The following is a 21,093-nucleotide window of genomic DNA, read 5'->3' on the forward strand; positions in this document are numbered from 1 at the left end:
AAACTAATTTTTCTTCTAATTCCATCTAAACTGATTATATTTCATAATTAAAATACAATTATGAAATATAATACTTTCGTGAGAATAAGAGAAAAATATTATGATTTACTGAAAGAGAAAATTTACTATGTGGTGGTGATGTCACATTTCCTCTAAATGATGCCCCTCAGAAGAGCGCACACATTCAAGGAGACATGTATCCCTATTTCCCTGTCACTGGCTACTCAAGAACAAGATTCATGGAACATCTTTTCCTCTGAAGATTTTCAGAGGAGCTTGTTCTTATGAATCAGTGGGGACTGGACATCTGTGTTTAATGGTATGTTCCAAACTCATAGACTACCTATATTCAGGAAAAGAGTCACATAGATACACTACATAAATTCTTTAACTGATTACTGACTTTTACATAATCCTTAGAAAACTTCCTCATTTTGCTGCTGGCAGACAGTTTAAAAATCAGCCACGAGAAAAGAGGAGAGAGGAGGGGAGGAAGGGAGAGAGAGAAAGAACTCAGCCAGTGGCCTCTTCTGGCCTTACACTGCCCCTCACACTTCCAGGTCCTCCTCCTCCTTTCTAGGGCCAGCTAGAAACAAAATAGCCACCTCTTGGGAATCCCCTACATGGGCTGGGCTCAGGGCCAAACTTCCCAGAGCTCCAGGTCTACCCTTGTTTTCAGCCCATGGTCTGAACTGGGCTGAGCTCAGTGCCCAGAGTCATGGAACAAAGAACTGAATTGTGTGCTGTGTTGTACTGCACCCTGCCAAGGAGCACTGCTGCACAAGGTACACACAGACACATACACACGGAGCTTCGTAAGGCTGCAGCCACAGAGGCCCACGGCTTAGACCAATCAGAGATTTATACGTGGCATGCCGAAACACCTTCCTGAAGATTTTATCCTAGAAGAGGCCTCAGGTAAACCAACTTTTAATCTTGAAGTCATGTGGGACTCCCCGAAAGTTCATCTGCAGTTCACAAAGGTTACAGAGTCTTTTTTTACTTGAACGTGCTCTATGCTTTACAAACTTACTGCTCTTTCTACAAATGGAGAAATCTGGCATTTAAAAGGGACATACTTTCTATCTTTCAACATTATGGTGCACTTCTAAGTTACATTTCTGTTTCTGAGGGTGTAAAATACTTAAGTGGTCTAACCCCCAGATGTCACCATGAAAGATCAACTCTTCCAGTCAAACCAGAATTGAATCTAGCTCAGGTCCAATACTGGGAGCGACACAGAATCCGTCACTTCTTTATTATACAAAAAAGTATCCTCCACAGTTCAGGCCAAAAGGAAATGATCCTTTCAAAAAGATGACTTTACAAGACAAATAATTCACATGTGCAATTCATATTCACTTTTATTAACATTATTAAAACTAATGCAAATCTATATCCATACTTTTTTTGTTACCTAGTTACTGATGGTCTCGGAGTACTGACAGACTAGCTTAAAATTATTTTTAAAGCTTCGAATCCAAATTTTGGCTATATTTTTAAAATCCTTCTGTTTTACATTATGATCAAAAACACCTTAAAATCCAATCTCTACTTGTGACTAATAGAATTATATGTAATGACCATATCGGCAAGACATAAACGATACCGTTCTACAATTACACTTCTGGAGAGCAAGTTGAAGAAGCTGTGCAAACTTACTGGAACCAATTTCCAAAACCATTTGGAAGGAGACTTCGGAGGAAGCAGCAGGAAAAAAGGGGAAGCAAAAGGTAAAGGGAAAATTCATCAGAAGTTTTTAAAATTAACAAGGTATAGTAAAGCTTCTGTTAGTGGAGTTCCAAGTTTATAGTTCTCAGAACATTTTTTAAATGTTAATACTTGACAATTTAGCTTAAACTATAGAGGTTCCTAATGATAAAGACCACCACCTTCCCTCCTCCCCTCACTCCTCTCCCAACATGGATGTGCGTTTTTAGGGTACCCAGGACATGCTGTGCACTTCGGCAGCAAAGAATTTTACCTCCCAGTTCTGGGATCACACATCACATTAGAAACTAAATTTATATCACAAGAGGGAGTAGAAAGATTCTAGGGCTGGACTTGCAATCATTAATTCTCAGACATTAGGAGGCCAAGTCTGATAAGGTAGTCTTCTTCCCAGAAGGAAAAGAAGACTGTTTCGTAAGTGCATGAATAAAAGCAAATAACAATGTAGAATTGAACACAATGATCATTCCTTTTAATGACATACAGAATTTCTTTCAATTAATGGGGGATAAAAAACCAGTTGGCAATTCTCACCAGTTAGTATTTTTATAGAGTCTCTAAGGCAAGTAGCTACTAACACAAAGAGAATATAAATGTTATTAATTTTACTATCTAGGGGTGTTCCAAAGAATATAATTTTATGTCTTTAAGAAGATGAATATACAATAAGCCCATAATTTCAGATAATATGAGAATAATTTGTAACTGTTTATCTTTGTATTTTCTAGCACAGTTTTTTGGCAGCCCTAAATAAATATTTGTTGAAGTGAACCAAACTAAATGGGGTCTGAGTTAAAACTCATATTCAACATCTATGTAGAAAGTTTTTCCTATAGAAATTAATAGTAAAAATAACATTATTTGGAAAAATAATACAAATGAGGTCTTTTTCAAGAACTTCAAAAATCAGAAAAATGTCATCTCAAGAATCAGAAAAATACCAGCTTCCCACAAAAAGATAATATTTCCAATAAGTTTTTCTTACTGCATCAGGAAGAATAACCCTAATAATTTTTTTGCATGTATTTGAATCTCTCGTTTAACCAAAAGTTTTTGGCAGCTGCAGTTACAATAGCCATGAAAAGTGCAAAAGCAGGACCGAAGAGCAGGAAGCCCCTGTGAATGCGTCGGGGCTCCCAATGAATAACAGAAATTTCAAAAACAGGAGTTTTCTTGTTTTGAGACCAGAAGAATCCATAACACAGCAACTGATGATAATAAGAAATTGCTATGGATTATACAAAACAGGAGATGAGCAAAGGAGCCTCTCGTGGTTCAAATCAGTCTGCATTTCTTGCAAAATATTCCATACTTGAACTTTTTACTAATTCAGACAACTCTGGAAGAGCTCCCAATGGCTGCAGCTGGAAAAACTGAGCAACAAGTCAATACCACAGACTGGATTGTAACCCAAACTATACAGTACATACACAGGAGTCCATATCAATACAAGTTAACACAGACTGCACTGTAACCCCAAGTACAGAGCACATACACACCCATCCATATTGATACAAATAAGCGGCTGAAGGATATAAATAAATGGAGAAAGTACAAATCTCACTTACAGAAGAATTCCAGATGGTATATATACGCTTCCCTTCGGGGAGGGAGCTTAACTTCCCTCTCCTGGAACGTGGGGTGGGTTTAGTGACCCACTTCCGAAGAAAAGAGCATCAGAGAGGGAAAGAGAAACTTTACAATGAAGGAGACCACTTCAACCAAGTGATCAAGGTGGACACCATCAGTGACAAATCGTGTTCACGTCACGTGCTCCCTGATGTAATGTGATGAGACGTGAAGCCACCTCTGTGATGTTCTTCTCAAAAGGCCCACAGGCCCAATCTCATCACAGGACACAGGAGACAAACCCCAATTCAGGGACACTGTACAACACCTGGTCAGTACACAAACTGGTGTAATCTAAATAAAGTCTGTAGTGTTGTCAATGATAACGCACCAGTGTTATTTTCCTGGTGTTCCCAAATGGGCCACGATTATGTAAGATGTTAACATTGGGGGAAACTGGATGAAGCTGTACTATCTTTGGAGCTTCTCTGTAAATCTAAAATTATTCCACAATACAGTTGACTTCAAAAATAAATACACACGAAATTAGGTGAAGGTGGTCAAAAGGCACAGACCTCCAGTTACAAGATAGTAAGTACTAGGGATGTGATGTGCAGTGTACTGTCAACACTGCTGCATGTTATATAGGAAAGCTGCGAAGGGGGTAAATCCCAAGGGTTCTCATCACAAGGAACAAATATGCTTTTCTATTTCTTTAATGCTGTATCTATACAAGATGATGAATGTTCACTAAACCTATTGTGGTCATCATTTCATCATGTATGTAAGTCAAATCGTTATGGCGCACACCCTAAATTTACACAGGGCTGTATGTCAATTAGATCTCAATAAAACTGGGAATGAACGAATCAATGAACACATGAATAATGATGGAGAGAAACAGATTATAACCCATTAAATAAAATAAGGATCCATCAGTTCATACAGATAATAAAGACATGATAGGTAGACTGATAAATAGATGAGGTCAGATTTGCTTATAACAGAATCCTAACTAATAAACGTAGAAGAAATGATAAAGTTAGAGAATTGCCATTTTGTAACCACCATAGTAAAAAGCAACTGAAGTAGGTATCATCAATAAATGCTAAATCTAGGAGGTGGGGAAACACTGAAGAGGAACAGGATGTTTACAGTCTCAAAGTAGCCTCCTCTCAAATTACTTATAACGAAAGGAAAAATAATAATCATGCAGTCAAAAAACCCAAACAATATCTTAACCAACTGATCAAAATTAGTATCACCTAGTAGGGGCAAATGGATATCACATGCCTCTGGATACAATACTGTGAAAAGGACACACTTTACATAGTATTCTAGGCTAAAAAAAGCACAACTTAATCTAACTATGAGGAAATATCAGAAGAACTGAAATTGAGGGATATTCTATGAAAATGACCTGTATTCTTAAAAAATGTCAAGGTCACGAATGAAAAAGAAAAGCTGAGGACTGTTCCAGTTTAAAGAAGATGAGAGACACAACAACTAAATACCTTACATGACCCTGGACTAGATCCTGGACTAGAAAAATATATAAAGTTCAGTTGGGATGACTGACAAAACTGGAACATAGGCTGTAAGTCTGATCAAAGCACTTTATTGACATTAAGTTACCTATCGTGTGGTCGTGTAAATGAATAGCTTTCTTCCTAGGAAATATACATTGAAATATTAAGGGGTGAAGGGGTATGATACATGCAACCTTCTTTCAAATGTTTCAGAAAAATTTACACATATATACGTCTGTATGTGCAACATGTAATGCACAGAGCACACAAAATGTTACACTGATGAATCTGGGTAAAGAACATATAAGGGTTCTTTGAACTATCCTTGCAACTTTTTGTTAAATTCCAAGTATTTCAAAATAAATGTTCTTAACAAGTTATATTAAATCCATACCAATCCAAATCTTTGTAGGGTCTTGTATCCAAATGCACAAGACTATTGATCTATGAAGCTGCTGAAGAAATCTAATGTTTATAGTACTCTCAGGCAAAGATTAAAATCACGGTACTAGGATATCTAACTAATATATGTTTCTTCAGACCAAATCATCTTTATAAAATATTGCTTCGAGAAAAAAAAGTTATGGTACCATCTCTGAATTTAAAAAATGTTTAAATATATACATAAATGTGAAAGTTTATAATGAAGAATTTTGTTTTTACAAGAATGTAAATCAAGAATAAAATGATTATATTTCTAGCCAAACCAAATAGTTCAAATGCCAAAAATCCCACGGTTGGGTAACAGAGCAAGACTCCATAACCTACTCTGTGCTTGGCAGTGTGTTCTTCATGAGGACCCCTGTACTTTACAGACTATGTGAAATGAACACTGACTTTCACAAAGATTTTAACAATGAGAAAAAGGATAGAATTCATTTGAAAATGAAGGTATTGAATCTCAAACATGACACAGATGAACTTATCTATGAAACAGAAGGAGACTCACAGACTTAGAGAACAGACTTGTGGTTGCCAAGGGGGAGGGGAGATGGGGGAGGGACAGACTGGGAGTTTGCCATTAGCAGATGCAAACTATTGCATACAGGATGGATAAACCGCAAGGTCGTACTGTACAGCACAGGGAACTCTATTCAATATCCTGGGATAAACCGTATGGAAAAGAGTATGAATAAGAATGTATATATGTGTATAACTGAGTCACTCTGCTGTACAGCAGAAATTAACACAACATTTTATAAATCAACTATACTTCAATAAAAAAGTAAATGAAAAAAATAATAAAAGAGGAAAAAAAGAAAATGAAGGTATAAATGCTATGTCTGTGCTAAAATAAAAACGTGCACTAACCCAAATATGTAAGTGAAGCACACGCATTCATTCATTTCCTCAATCACTCACTCAGCAAATCCTGGTTGTGAGGTTAGTATGTACAATTCCATGGGCCAAGTGCCATGAAAAAGTCAGAGTGACATGATCCAGTAGTGTCTGGATACCATACAGTTTGTTTTTCTTAAAGGTCACTTAATCTGCAGTCGTTTGGAACACAAATAGCACTTTTTTCCATAGAAACAAGGTTTACTGGATCCTATGTCAGCATATAAAACCCCCATTTAGTTCATAATGTGTATGCAAAACTACAGAATTACATCATATATATAATAAACGAGGTTTCCATGGAAATCCTGTAACTTAGGCTGATGCTGAATCTTATTCCTGATTAGAGCCAGGAGCAAAATGGGGGGCGGGGGGGGCAGAATTAAATCCATCTCCAAAGCAAGGGTTTCTACTACTACAGGGAGGGAAAGAGCAAGTGGGGAAACTGGAAGGAAAGGGCTGGGGGACTCGAGGGACAAGGCGGGGGCAGAGGTGGGGGAAGCAAGGAAGTGGGGGCAGATATCCACTGGGGAAGGGGGTCAACAGAGACAAGAACCAAGCCCAGGGAAACCACTGTCACCCCAAGCACCAGATCCAGACAGAAGTGCAGGTGGTCTCCGCACAACTTGCCTGGTGAAGCTGGTGACGCACAAACCAGCTTCTCCCCTTTCCCTCCTCTGGTCTCCTCTCTTACAGAGTATCAGTGACTAGCAGCATTGGCCCAAAAGGAACAGAAGTGCTGTGTAATAATGAAGATACTTAAAATAACCCAGATGGAAAATAAAGTCTCTGCATAAGGTAATTTCTTATACCTCAATTCAAATGCTAGACAACATGTTTAAAGGGCTCTCGTTATATTTTAAAAGATGTAGGAAATATACTTTAGGTTGTAGTATATGACAAACACAAACACACAAGTGTTTGGAGAAAAAAAACTCTAAAAGCCTGTTCAAGAAGTTTAAAGAATTAATCCATGTTCATGTTTCTTCTTCCTTCACAAAATAACCATATGTACAACTTATAATTCCTGGAATGTAATTTTAGAGGCTGGTCTTACTACAAGTCATTATGAGGCTGATACATTGAAAACTGTTTTCCCGTTTCATATATTTTACCAAACAAAGGCAAACACATTATTTTTTGCCAAAAGAATGTCAGAAGCTGAGCTCTAGTCATTAACAATTTTTCCTAAACACCATCATCCAATTAACCTTCATTTTGCACTGCTACTTACTTGGTATTTATGGAAAGGCTTTCTAGGGTACAGTTAAGATCACCAAAAAATAATTTGATGAACACACTATTAACGCTTCCCCAAACAGCACACACATATGAACACAGGGTCTCACAAAGGCACCTTTTTTTCTTAAGAACATGTACCTTTTGACCTCCTGAAGCTTCCACTGTGTGGTGGTCTTTCAATTTCTGTTCTTGTTCCATTATGTCTTTCAAATGTTCATTTACCTTAAAATATAAAAACATTAATTTGAATTTATAGTCAAATATAACAGTAAAATAACACGTACCTTAAAATGCCTGTGTTCAGGTCTCTGATGTCAAATACCAGTACCACGCAAATGAACAGAATTCCATTTTCGCAACCAGAAAAAAGTATTTTACAGGTGTTTTGTTTGAAATTCTAAAATTCATGACTTTACCAAATACTTGTTGAGTACCTAGTACATGTCAGGTACTAGTTGGAGTGCTAGGGGGAAAAAAAGGTACCTGATAACTTCCGTTATAATGCTTGGGAAACAATAAAACTATTTTCAGTAAAAAGTTTACAATCTCTTTTAGGACTACTAAGTGGGGCTTCCCTGGTGGCGCAGTGGTTCAGAGTCCGCCTGCCGATGCAGGGGACGTGAGTTCGTGCCCCGGTCTGGGAAGATCCCACATGCCGCGGAGCGGCTGGGTCCGTGAGCCATGGCCGCTGAGCCTGCACGTCCGGAGCCTGTGCTCCGCAATGGGAGAGGCCACAACGGTGAGAGGTCCGCGTACCGCAAAAAAAAAAAAAAAAAAAAAAAGTACTACTAAGTGAAAATTATTTTCCTCAAAACCACTCTGAATCAAATTCTTTTTTTAAAATGTCTTCCATGTCTTTTATTCTTTTCTTTAAAATAAATTTATTTATTTATTTATTTTTGGCTGCATTGGGTCTTCGTTGCTGTACGTGGGCTTTCTCTAGTTGCAGTGAGCAGGGGCTACTCTACATTGCGGTGAGCAGGCTTCTCATTGCAATGGCTTCTCTTGTTGCAGAGCAGGGGCTCTAAGTGCCCAGGCTTCAGTAGTTGTGGCATGCGGGCTCAGTAGTCGTGGCTTGGGGGCTCTAGAGTGCAGGCTCAGTAGCTGTGGCACGTAGGCTCAGTGGCTCCGCGGCATGTGGGATCTCTGAGCTGGACCAGGGCTCGAACCCGTGTCCCCTGCATTGGCAGGCGGATTCTTAACCACTGCGCCACCAGGGAAGCACTGAATCAAATTCTTAGGTCTGTCCCTGGATCATGAGTGGGTTTTAGTGTGGTCATAAGGCCACAGTTAAAATACATAAAAAATGTTTGCATATGGGAACTTCTCAGGGAGAAGGTCTGATTTATCTATCAGATTGTTCAAACAGCCCATAATTCAAGATGATTAAGAAACAATCTGTCGGGCTTCCCTGGTGGCGCAGTGGTTGAGAATCTGCCTGCCAATGCAGGGGACACGGGTTCGAGCCCTGGTCTGGGAAGATCCCACATGCCGCGGAGCAACTAGGCCCGTGAGCCACAACTACAGAGCCTGCGCGTCTGGAGCCTGTGCTCCGCAACAAGAGAGCCGCGACAGTGAGAGGCCCACACACCGTGATGAAGAGTGGCCCCTGCTCGCCGCAACTAGAGAAAGCCCTCACACAGAAACGAAGACCCAACACAGCCAAAAATAAATATAAATAAATAAAGATACATATAAAGTTTGAATAAACTATTTAAAAAAAAAAAGAAAAGAAACAATCTGTCTAGTGCAAAAGTATTTCTTCAGAATAGTTTAGACAATTTTGGATTCTGAGTTACTGACTTTAAGGTCAGTCTAGTAATAATAAGCAAACGTTCAAGTTAATTAATAATGGCATTCTGGAAAATCTGAATGGTATTATCAACCACTGTAACTCTAAACTAAATCAATAATTTTCTAACCTCTTCTGTTGCTTAAAATTCAGTTCAGTGCCTAAGAAAAAAAGACTGAAGAATTTGAATTTATGAGAAATTTAACTAACAGTTACGACACGCTCCGAGGCGTTAGAAGGAATTTAACCAACACACAGATTCATCTTGGTTGGTACTGCCAAGTAGGCTGCCGTGCTCTAAGACCTTAGGGCACCGACTTGGCGGTGTAAAACACTCTTCCAAAGAGACAGCAGAAGCAGAAGCGACCCGGCTCTGACTCAAAACCCCCACTCCCAAGCCATGACCTGAATAATTTCCTGATACCTGAGCCTTCGTTGCCAGCTGGAATACAACCTACTTCACAAGAGGTTTGGAGACTATGGCTCTAAGACGGTCCCCAGAATACAGCTAAGGGGATGGGATACCACTGTGGCACTTATGTCTCGCACACTAAGCCCCACTCTCTCCTGCTGGCTTTGAGGAAGCACACAGCCATCCCTCGAGCTGCCCTACGGAGAGGCCTGCGTGGTAAGGAGCTGGGGGCAGCCTCCGGCCAGCAGCCAGTAAGGAAGCGAGGCTCTCCGTCCAACTGCTGGACCTAAGCCCTGCCAACAACCACGTGGGCTTGGAGTGGACCCTCCACACCCAAACTTTCCAGTAAGACCCCAGGCCTGGGCAACACCTTGACCCAACCTAGTGACAGACCCTGAAGATGGAGCATGCAGGTAAGCAAGGTCTGGATCCCTGACCCACAGAAACTGGTAACACTGAGATGATTATAATAAGTAAATAACTGAGCTAACAGAAGTTTTAAGCAGTTAAGTTTGTGGTAATTATTATGGCAAAACAACTAATACAGAGAATAAAAGAGATAATGTATAAAATGTACCAAGTAAACTGCATAATACAGAGCACAGACTCCATAAATAGAAACTACTGCCATTACTTAGAAACAATATACCCCCAATGTAATTCCCGATAGTTAAATGTCTGTAAGGGCTTTAACAAATCCTACTCAAAATACTTTAAGTTGATGTAATGGCATAAATCATCCAAAATACCAAACTCATGATTATAAGAAAATTTTACCTGTTGATAATTCATTAACTTTCATAACAGGGAAACGACACAAAAAGTACAAGACATGGTCACTTCAAGTTATTTAACCTACCTGGGTACACAAGACAGACAAAGGAGATAATTAGCTTAGTAATTCTTAAGCCAGTTCCCAGATGCTGGTTAGAAAGTTCTAGCACTAAAGTTGAGTCATGACATTCTTTGCACAACTCACGGATAAAAGTTAAAGATGTGTGTGTACCAGAGAGCCCGCCATGACTTGGAGGCAGTTCACCACTGGAACCAGCACTGAGGACCAGTGAACTAGAGAACATACAACAAACAGCTGGCGCTGGCACATGAATTAAAAATAAATGTGCTAGAACGTCACATGCATTTTTACATATCCATTAATGTAAAAATGTACACTAGCTTTTATTTAGTTTTTTTCATGTAAAAATACAAAATAGTCACGTGTATCCTTGCCCTGATGTAAGTCTAAAGTCAGTCAATATTTTTTCCTTCCTCCTGAAGAATACAAAAACCTTAGAAAGGCTCTAATTCAGATCACCTCCTCTCACCCCTCATGTTACTTTAACCTAGCAACATAGTTCTTCCTTTTCAAGGGCCTCAGAACTAGGCACGATGATGATTTTTTAATAACACTTGCTTAGCTTTACCCATGTGCACACCAACTCCCCTTTTTATCATTGCTTCCTACACCCCACCTTTTCCTCTAGGTTCCACTTCTTTCTTCCTGAAGTACAACCTTTCAGTACTTCTTTCTGCAAAGGTCTGAGTGATAAACCACCTCTGTCTGAACAAATCTCGATTACAACTTTAGTCCTGGGCAAAAGTACAGAACTCTAGGTTCATCGTTATTTTTCTTCGGCACTTTGATGATTTTGCTGCACTGTCTTCTGGCTCAGCTATTACTGCTGAGATGTCTACTATCGTGTTCCTTTGAGAGAGACTGTCTTTTATCTTTGGATCCTGCCGTTTCATTGCTATATATGTAGGCGTGGATTTATTTTCATTTATCCTGCTTCAAATTCACGATGATTCCTGAATTTCAGTATCTATACTTTTCATCTATTGTAAAACATTTTTTTTCTTTTTTTTTAAAGAAGATGTTGCGGGTAGGAGTTTAGTAATTTATTTATTTATTTCTGCTGTGTTAGGTCTTCGTTTCTGTGCGAGGGCTTTCTCTAGTTGCGGCAAGTGGGGGCCACTCTTCATCGCGGTGCGCGGGCCTCTCACCATCACGGCCTCTCTCGTTGCAGAGCACAGGCTCCAGACGTGCAGGCTCAGTAGTTGTGGCCCATGGGCTCAGTTGCTCCGCGGCATGTGGGATCCTCCCAGACCAGGGCTCGAACCCGTGTCCCCTGCATTAGCAGGCAGATTCTCAACCACTGTGCCACCAGGGAAGCCCCGTAAAACATTTTTATCCATTGTCTCTTCAATTATTCTCTCCCCAGCCTACCCACTCCCTGTTAACTCCTTTTGGAATTCTAATCAGGCCTCTAGGCAAGTCTGTTAACCTCAATGTCATATATCCCATCTCATCTCTCTGGGCTGATTCTGGGTAATTTCTTCTCATTAATTAACTCCCCTCTTCAACTACGTCTAATCTTCTGTTTAATCTTTTTATTTCAATGACTAAAATTTTCCATTTCTAAAGTTATATTTTATTCTTTTTCCAATATACCCTCCATGCTGCCTTATTCTCTCCTATGGCCTTTATTCCGTGTTTTATTTTCAGCCACTCAAGCATTTATTTTTGTCTTTTCAGACTGTTCTGCTCTCTGCAGCTCTCGGCATGTGGGCCTTGTTTGTCAGGTTTGCTGACTCTCCCGTGTACGTGACGGCATCTTCATCATTTCCTAAACACTGGTTGTTGGTACTTCTGCATCTGCGAGAAGAGTATCCCTCCCCCACTGCTGGGGACTGTCACAGTTTGGGTGTAGAAGTGACCTTCAGAGTAACTTTACCTCTGCTGGTCTGCCAGGTGCCAGGAAGATACCACTGGCCTGGCACTGGGCTTTCTGGTCATCTGTTGCCCCCCACCCCACGTTCAGTCCAGGAGGCCTCCTCCCCAGACCTGGAGGGAGACGCAAAGTCAGCCCACGATGACCCGACAGGCCGTGTCTTCTCGCCAGGGGGTGGTTTAGGTGTGGGCCTGAGAACCACTCTCCTGGGGGAGACCTTCTGGGGGAAGGTTCCTTCGCTAATAGCAGCGCCCAGAAGACCCTAGTCTCATCTTTGCCAGACACCGTTATGACTGCACGTGTACGACCTCTGGAATCACCGCAGCCATCGTAAAACCACGCATGGAAGTAGCCTCGTGGCAAAGCTGGAACCCCTGCATTCCTGATGACACTAACACCGACACGGCCCACCTCCAGGTGGCACTTAAGAGCAAAGACATTGCGGCTGGTGTGCTGTTTCCACCGAGGGCGCGAGCTCTTGGTGGGTCTACGTAGAGGTCACGGTTCCAACTTCCCGTAACCGGCAAAACCCACGGCCTCATCTGGCATTTAGCGACTCTCAAGCCCCGGCAGAGGCTCAACGGCCCCTGAGAGGCCACCAAAGCCTGCAGCCCCGCTTTGTTTCTGGCACCCGACGGTTTCCTTTTCTGTCTCTGATGCTCAGCTCTGTAGCATAAACCTTTCCAACTGCATTTTATCAAACATGTCCAGGAGTGTGTAACAGGAAGGGCCACCGCTGAACCTGACACGCTGCCAAAATAACTAAAATGTTCTGTTCTGGCAACACGTGTTACAAGGCGTCATAACGTCCATGCATCTTGAAGCATTTTGACGGATTTACCAATTATGGGGGGTAGGGGTTGACAGGGCCCAAACCTGGGAAAGTTTATAACTTTTTCTGGGTTTTTGGTTTGGTTCTTTTTCTTAGCATTTTCTTTTCTCTTCTAAGTTAAAAAAGAAACACTTTCGAATTCAATATCAGGTAGTTGTAACTGATCTGTCGGTTTAGAAGTATCTTCATGATTTTTTAAAAAGTCCTTAACTGATTCTCTCCGAAAAGCAAACTGGTCACACGTGAACATTCTGAGCCACACTATTCCTTCACTTACTCATCCACACAGTCAACAGCTATTTACTGAACTCCGGACATTATATTAAGAGGCTAGGGACGCAATGGTGCATAAATACAGTCTAGTCCCTGTCCTCACGGAATAAGGGAGACACAACAAAAAAAGAAAAAATGGTAAAAAACTCCCCCCCACAAAAGCACTCTGTGAGGAGTGGTACAAATCAATAAAGAGGGGAGTAGAAAATCACAGGAGTGGGGAGACCTATGTTGGCAGGGACGCTGTCCCAGAGGCGGCCTCTGAGGCCACAGCCACGACACAGAGAGGAGGATGAAACACAAGCAAAGGCCCTGTGGTGGGAAAACCTGGTGTGTTCGGGGGAGTGAAAGACAGTATGGCTGGAGCCTGGTGACCCCAAGGGCAGCTACAGATGGAACTACAGAGAGAGGCCGGGCCAAGTGACATAAGGTTCCTGTATTCATAACTCTGGGGCACCCCGCCTGACTTGGCCATTACGATCTTGTCCTCCGTGATCTCGCTTTTCTTAAGTTTAAACTCATTTACGGCCCACAATGCTGATAACTATTCTAGCCACGTAATTCCCATTTTTCTATGGTAGCTTGTTTTTTTTTTTAAAAAATACTTGCATTATCCAGAAGAAAAGGCAACTAGGTCAGGATGAGCCAAAATAAGAGCCAGAAGAAGCAGTACAGACTCCACTGGAGAGCGGAGGGTGATGTCACAACCAGAGAATAGACGCCGACGCCGGGGCTGGTGGAACAAGCGAGAAGAAGCTACTCTGAGCTACTCTGAGGTGCAGGTTCAATCAACTGGTTCCAATCATGATCTGAAAACTGAAGAGGGTGGACACGGCTGCCTAAAGGTATTGGACGCTCCTAATTAGGTGATCTCCTTATCTTTCCGTAGACTCCCAAGGTTCTACAGTGCCGAGCCTGATTCTGTGGCTTCAACTCCCTCTTCGATGTATTAAACACCATCGCTTTGCCAAACACTGCACTAGCCCAGGCACTAGCACTAAAAAAAAGAAAGATGGGCACAGTACTTATCCTCATATCGATTATTCTAGCTTGTTTAAATGATTAAACTCTGAAAAGTGCTATAAAGGAAACAGAGCATCACAGTAGAAAATAAGACTTGCCAGGTGCCTACTTTATTTATTTATTTATTGTTTTGTTTTGTGGGTGTGTTTTTTTGTTTTTGTTTTTGTTTTTCTGTACGCAGGCCTCTCACTGTTGTGGCCTCTCCCGTTGCGGAGCACAGGCTCCGGACGCGCAGGCTCAGCGGCCATGGCTCACGGGCCCAGCCGCTCCGTGGCATGTGGGATCCTCCCGGACCGGGGCACGAACCCGTGTCCCCTGCATCCCAACCACTGCACCACCAGGGAAGCCCATCCCAGGAGATTCTTATACACATTAAAGTGTATTAAAGAAAAACTGAAGCTGAGGACCAGTGGCTGTGAAGAAGGCAAGAGAGAGGAGGAGTTCTAGAGCAATAAGTAGGGGGGACTGGCCTTTGACAGGAAGGGGACACTCTCCACTGAGAGAGCCGCAAAAGAAAGACAATGATGCTGATGAGGAAAGGTCTACAGATTCGGCAGCAAGAACAGGGACTTCCCACCGGATGCCTTCCCGTCTCTACGCTACGAGACAAGCACTCGTGATGTCCTGGGCTGACGGCGATGGGGGAAGGGCTGGGGAAGGTCCCAGGAGCAGAGGACGGGTGGTCACGCTGAAGTGCGGGAAAGGGACCTGCTCAGGGACACGCCTGTCGGGCTGGCAGTGAGCGCTGCGGGTCCGCCTGAAGCTGGTGCTCAGGAATGTCCACTAGCCTCCCCGTGTGAATTCCTCCAGCAGTGTTAACCTCACAGGTGCATCTATGGGGTAAGGTGGTAGCTGGGCTCAGCTGGCGTTTTATCAGACGAGCACAAGGGAAGGAGAAGGATGCAGAACTGACCGCCCAGGCAAGAATCTAAGTTCAGAGAGGAGAAATGTGAAGTCAGGTGAGACCGGGAGAATTAAAGGGCTCGGTGGTTTGGGACTCCCGATAAAGGCGAGCATTTTTAATAGTGGGGGTGTGGGAGGGAGGGAAAAGAACTAATCAAGAACGGGGGGTCTGCGGCGGGTTGTGAAGGCCACGTGGTTGCTGACGATGAGTGGGTCCAGGATAGGACCGGGATCCCTACAGCTTACGAGGGAGGGCAGAGCGCCACACGGGCCTTTGGCACGGACGCTGATGTTACGGACCACGACGGCAGGCGCAGGCGTCTTCACACTTAGCTTCTTCTTACAAGCTCCACGCAAGCATTCAAGGGAGGGCACCTGAAGATGTAACTTCTTTTAAATCCCTTCAGGTTTTGCTCACCGATAAGGTTTAATTTTCTCTGGGGTTACAGTTGTAAACGAAAGAGAATCAAGAGGAATTAACTATTCAAATTGGTAAAGGGAGCGATAAATTGACAATTTAAGCATCTTCAGAGCACAAATAACGAATCACAGTTCTATAAAAACTTCCAAGAGGAGGAATCTACAATCTGTATAGTCTTATGCAAGTCAGTCAAGCAAACCTAAAAATCATCTAGTTGGAAATGAGAAACTTATTTCATTCCTGGATGCAAAGAATACTTACTGAGCACCCGCAGTGTATAGTTAGTTCCCTGCTTGGAGTGCTCTGAATTTTGTAATAATCTAATATGAACTAGATTAATCAGTAAATGTAACTACAGATATTGTGGAATACATAAAATCGATTTCCATCATTTTAACAGTATATATATTTTTTTAAGTCTAAAGGTAATGGGAAATTTCAAGTAAGATCGCACAACTTTAGTTTTCACTTTGATTTAAAACAAGAAGAGTAATGGAATCTGTCTTAGTCCGTTCAGGCTGCTACAACAAAAATACCACAGACTGGGTGGTCTGTAAGCAACAGAAATGTACTTCTCAGAGTTCTGGAGGCTGGGAAGTCCGAGATCAAGGCGCCAGCAGACTGTGTCTGGTGAGCCTGCTTTGTCACACGGCAGAAGGGGCGAGGGAGTTCTCTGGGGTCTCTTTATAAAGACAGTGGCACAGGTCTCACACATGAGGGCCAGGCCCTCACGACCTCCTAACACCACCACATTGGGGCTCAGGACTTCAACATATGAATTGGGGGGCAGGGGGACACAAACATTCAGTGTGCAGCAGAGTGGGGATATGATGTTTTCTGGTTCTGAGACTCTTTTTACCCGAGGGAGCATATCCCTACCTTATTTATCCAGTACATGACGGCATCCTCAATGTCATAGGGCAGATCTGTGGCTTGGAAGAAAGCCGAGTACTGCTGAGCACACGCGGCCACCTTCTCCACACTGACCATCTCCACGGTGTAGGCCATCATGAGGGTGTCCATCATGGCCAGGTGAGCACTCTGGAAACAGAAACCGAGAACAACTGTTAGAAATTGCTGCTTATATATGTTTACATATTAATAATATTTCCTAACAAACAGGAGCAGAACTAAAGGCTATGGAAGACAAGCCTTGATAAGAAAGCATAAATGGGGCTTCCCTGGTGGCGCAGTGGTTGAGAGTCCGCCTGCCGATGCAGGGGACACGGGTTCGTGTCCCGGTCCAGGAAGATCCCACGTGCTGCGGAGCGGCTGGGCCCGTGAGCCATGGCCGCTGAGCCTGCGTGTCCGGAGCCTGTGCTCCGCAACGGGAGAGGCCACAACAGTGAGAGGCCCGCGTACCGAAAAAAAAAAAAAAAAACCTAAGCTAATTTCTACTCATTTCTTTAGGTCTTGGACTAACATGGCATCACCCAGAAAGGTTTCCCTGATCACTACTCCCCCACCTCTGACTGGATTAGGCTTAGGTGCCTCTCTGGGAGGCTCCCCAGCACCTAGCAGCAGCAGGTACCATGAAGCAGTTGCCTCTTCCTTGTCTGTGACTCTAAGTGTTCCCATCGTGTAGCTCTGTATTAATACACATTAGGTGATCGACAGAGAAGTGCCTGCCGAATGAATGAGCGTGCAAGAAACACACCGTGTAACACTGACTGGAAGAACCAGTCCCCTCAGGACACACCCTAGAGAACTGAAAACAGGAATTCCAACAAAAACTTGCAAATGAATAGCCACAGCAGTATTGTTCATAGTAACCAAAAAGTAGAAACCACCTAAATGTCCATCAATTTATGAATGGATAAATAGAATGTGTTCTATCCCTACAATAGAATGCTTGTTGGCAATAAAAAGGAATGAAGTATGGCTATGTGCATAGAAGAACCTTGAAAGTATTATGCAAAGTAAAGGCGCCAATCAAAAGAAGGCCACATATTGTATGAGTCCATTTATATAAAATGTCAAGAATGAACAAATCTACAGAGACAGAAAGGAGACTGATGGTTGCTGTGGGCTGTGGCAATGCAGTGGGGAGGTTCGGGAGTAACTGTTGATGGGCATAGGCTTTCAGGTGTGTGGTGGAAAGTTCTGGAGCTAAGTAATGGCGATGACTGCACAACACTGTACTTAATGCCACTGAACTGTACTCTTTAAAATGGTAAGTTCTATGTTTTATATATTTTATGACAAACAGATAAATAGATAAATAAACTGGTCATACAACCAAAAAACCCCCAAGATGTTTCCATTATTAATGAAAGATTTCAACCCATAGAACCAAAAATTTAAGTGAGCCCTTTGCAGAATATATATAAAGAAAAACGCACATAGGCATCTCATAGTCAAACTTCTGAAAAAAGGGGAAATCTTGAAAGAAGCCAAAATATTAATATATGAAGAAAAACAGAATTAAAAAGAGAAATCCACAATTAGTTGAAGTTTTTAATACTTCTTTTTCAAAAACCAGTAGAATAACTGAACAGAAAATCAGAAGGGGTATGGAAGACTTGAAAAGCATCAAGCAAAATGACCTGATGTTTACAGAACACGATACCAAAGAACAGTTCTTTTCAAGTACACATAAACACTCACCAAGACAGATTCAAATGCTGAGCCATAAAACAGTCTCAACGTATTTAAAAGGACTGAAATCATACGAAGTATGTTCTCTAACTACAACAGATGTAAATTAGAAATCAATAATAAAAAAAAGGTATCTGGAAAACATCTAGGTACTTGGAAATTAAATCATCTGAATTTCTATGAGGCAAAGAAGAAATCACCAGGGAATTCAGAAAATATTTTGAACTGAATGGTAATGAACAACATTCATTGGTTTTTGACTCCATGTCAAAATTTGCAGGTTGCAGCTAAACCAGAGCTTAGAGGGCAACTTATGGCTTTCAGTGTTTATAACAGAAAAGAATACTTTTAAATCAATTACCTATGATTCCATCCTTAAAAAGCTAGAAAAAGAGGAGCAAATTGAATCAAAATAAGGAGAAGAAAGGAAATAATAAAACTAAGAGCAGAAATTAATGAAACAGTAAAAAAGCAAAAAAAAAAATGAAATGAAAGCTGGTTCTTGGAAAAGATTAATAGACTTGATAAACCTCTACACAAATTAATAATATCAGACAAGAAAAAGGGGGCATCACTACAGGTTCTACAGATATTAAAAGGATAATAAGGGAATATTATGAACAACCTAGTGCTAGTAAATTTGACAAATTTAGCTGAAATGAACAAAGTCCTTGAAAAGACACAAAATAACCAAAATTGACGTAGAAACAAAAAAAATTTATAGCTGTAAATATAATTTACAGCATTTATAGCATTCACCACCCACTTAAACCTATTTTTTTTAACGAAGTTGTAATTTTAAAACTTTCCCGCAAAGAAAACATCAAGCCCTGATGGTTCACTGGTGAATTCTATCAAACATTTAAGGAAGAAACAATGCCAATCTTAGACAAAGTCTTTCAGAAAACAGAAGAGTTATATTTTGCAACTCAACATGTAAGGTCAGTATTACTCTGATTCTGAAACCAGACAAAGAAATTAGAAGAAAAATATCTTTCATAAAAATGGCTGCAAATATCCTTGAGAAAATATTAACAAATGAAATCCACCAATATATAAAGGAGATAATACATCATGACCAAATGAATTTAACTCCAGGAATTCAAGACTGGTATAATATTTGAGAATCAATCAATGTAATTCACATGTTAACAGAATAAATGAGGAAGCCATATGATCATATCAACAGAGGCAAAAAAGGCAGTTGACAAAATATAGCACCTATTCATGATGTAAAACACACACATACACAGAATTCTTAGCAAACCAGGAATAGAAGAGAACCTCCTAAACCTGATAAAGAACATCCTACAGATATCCAGAATTCCTACAGATAACATCATGCTTAACAATGAGAACCAAATACACTCTCCTTAAGACCAGGAGTAAGACAAGGATGTCTGGTCTCACCACTTTTATTTAACATTGTCTGGAAATCTCAGGAAGTTCAATAAGAGAAGGAAAAAGAAGGCAAACATACTGGACAGGAAGAAGTAAGTCTGTTTATTCATGAACAACAGGATTGTGCATGTAGGGAATTCTGACTACTCCACAAAAAACCTACCGGCAACAAATGCAAGGTTGCAACATACAAAAATCAATGTTCAGGGGGCTCCCCTGGTGGCGCAGTGGTTGAGAGTCCACCTGCCGATGCAGGGGACACGGGTTCGTGCCCCGGTCCGGGAAGATCCCACGTGCCGCGGAGCGGCTGGGCCCGTGAGCCATGGCCGCTGAGTCTGCGCGTCCGGAGCCTGTGCTCCCCAACGGGAGAGGCCACAACAGTGAGAGGCCCGCGTACCGCAAAAAAATATATATATACCGGCTGAGTGAACTGGTCCACTGCTGGATCTGTGTTCATGCCGTCTCTGTACTACTCACTATCATAACACGCAGTACAGACCCCAGAAGGGAGGCATTTGTGTTGCAACCATACCTCCCTGTAGATGTTTTATCTGGACGATGGATGGGTGCTACGCCACGGTTGGCCAGGTGCATGCATGGTGGATGGGAGTTATTCAGAGCTATAGTCAAGGCCTGTCCACATGTCTGGTCCGAACGCTCAGAAATGAAGGACTGACACCTGGTTACCAACAGACTAAAAGGACATATTGCTGATAAGAAAAAAGTACCCGTGTGCTCATCTGTCCTGAAGGAGCTCGCATGAGCGATACTGCAGTCATGATGTTTAAAAGGGAAGCTTTAAAACTGGAGGAACCACACATCCAGCTGCAATTAAGTATAATCCTTAGTGTGCTGATGCATTTTGGAACAGCAGTAAATACAACACGGTGAGCTACCTGCTTTGAGTGATGACCAGCTGGGCCACTGTCTGTGCTGTGTGGTACACGCCCCCCATGACCAGAGAGAAAGGAGAAGATGCAGTCCAGTTTGCTACTAGGGTTAAGCCTGCTATTGCTGAACAAGGAGGGCTGGCTGAGCTTCCGTGGGATGCAGGGCTGAGGAGAGCCTAGGTGAAGGACGTCTCTAAGGAAGAGCAACAGAGGAAGTACAGCAAGATGACTGTGGGCCGTGGGTATCTCAACACGGAAGCAGACTGAACGCCACCCAGGCTTCCCAGAACTAGCCCTTGGAAATGGAATGTGGTGGGGTTTTTTTTTGCTTTTTTTGGGGGGGGGTGTGTGCACTGTTTTGTTTTACCGTTTTTGTTTTTTCATTGTTAATCTTTTCTACAGGATGA

General features: G+C 41.9%; 1 protein-coding gene across 4 annotated transcripts in view; it reads right to left on the reverse strand.

Annotated features, from left to right (window-relative positions):
• CAMSAP2 (calmodulin regulated spectrin associated protein family member 2) overlaps window positions 1–21,093 on the reverse strand; it is an 89,312-nt gene that overhangs the window by 28,809 nt on the left and 39,410 nt on the right. For 3 of the 4 annotated variants that reach the window (XM_081256195.1, XM_081256194.1, XM_081256196.1), the window contains exons 3-4: window positions 16,677–16,838; window positions 7,548–7,631 (exon numbers count right to left, since the gene is read on the reverse strand). In XM_081256195.1, coding sequence (XP_081112321.1) covers window positions 7,548–7,631; window positions 16,677–16,838 — 246 coding nt within the window. Of the gene's footprint in view, window positions 1–1,662; window positions 1,696–7,547; window positions 7,632–16,676; window positions 16,839–21,093 lie in introns of all 4 variants that reach the window. The other variant, XM_081256197.1, reaches the window with a different exon arrangement.

Source organism: Mesoplodon bidens (assembly GCF_964165515.1).
Source record: "Mesoplodon bidens genome assembly, chromosome: 2".
NCBI classification, from domain to species: domain Eukaryota; kingdom Metazoa; phylum Chordata; class Mammalia; order Artiodactyla; family Ziphiidae; genus Mesoplodon; species Mesoplodon bidens.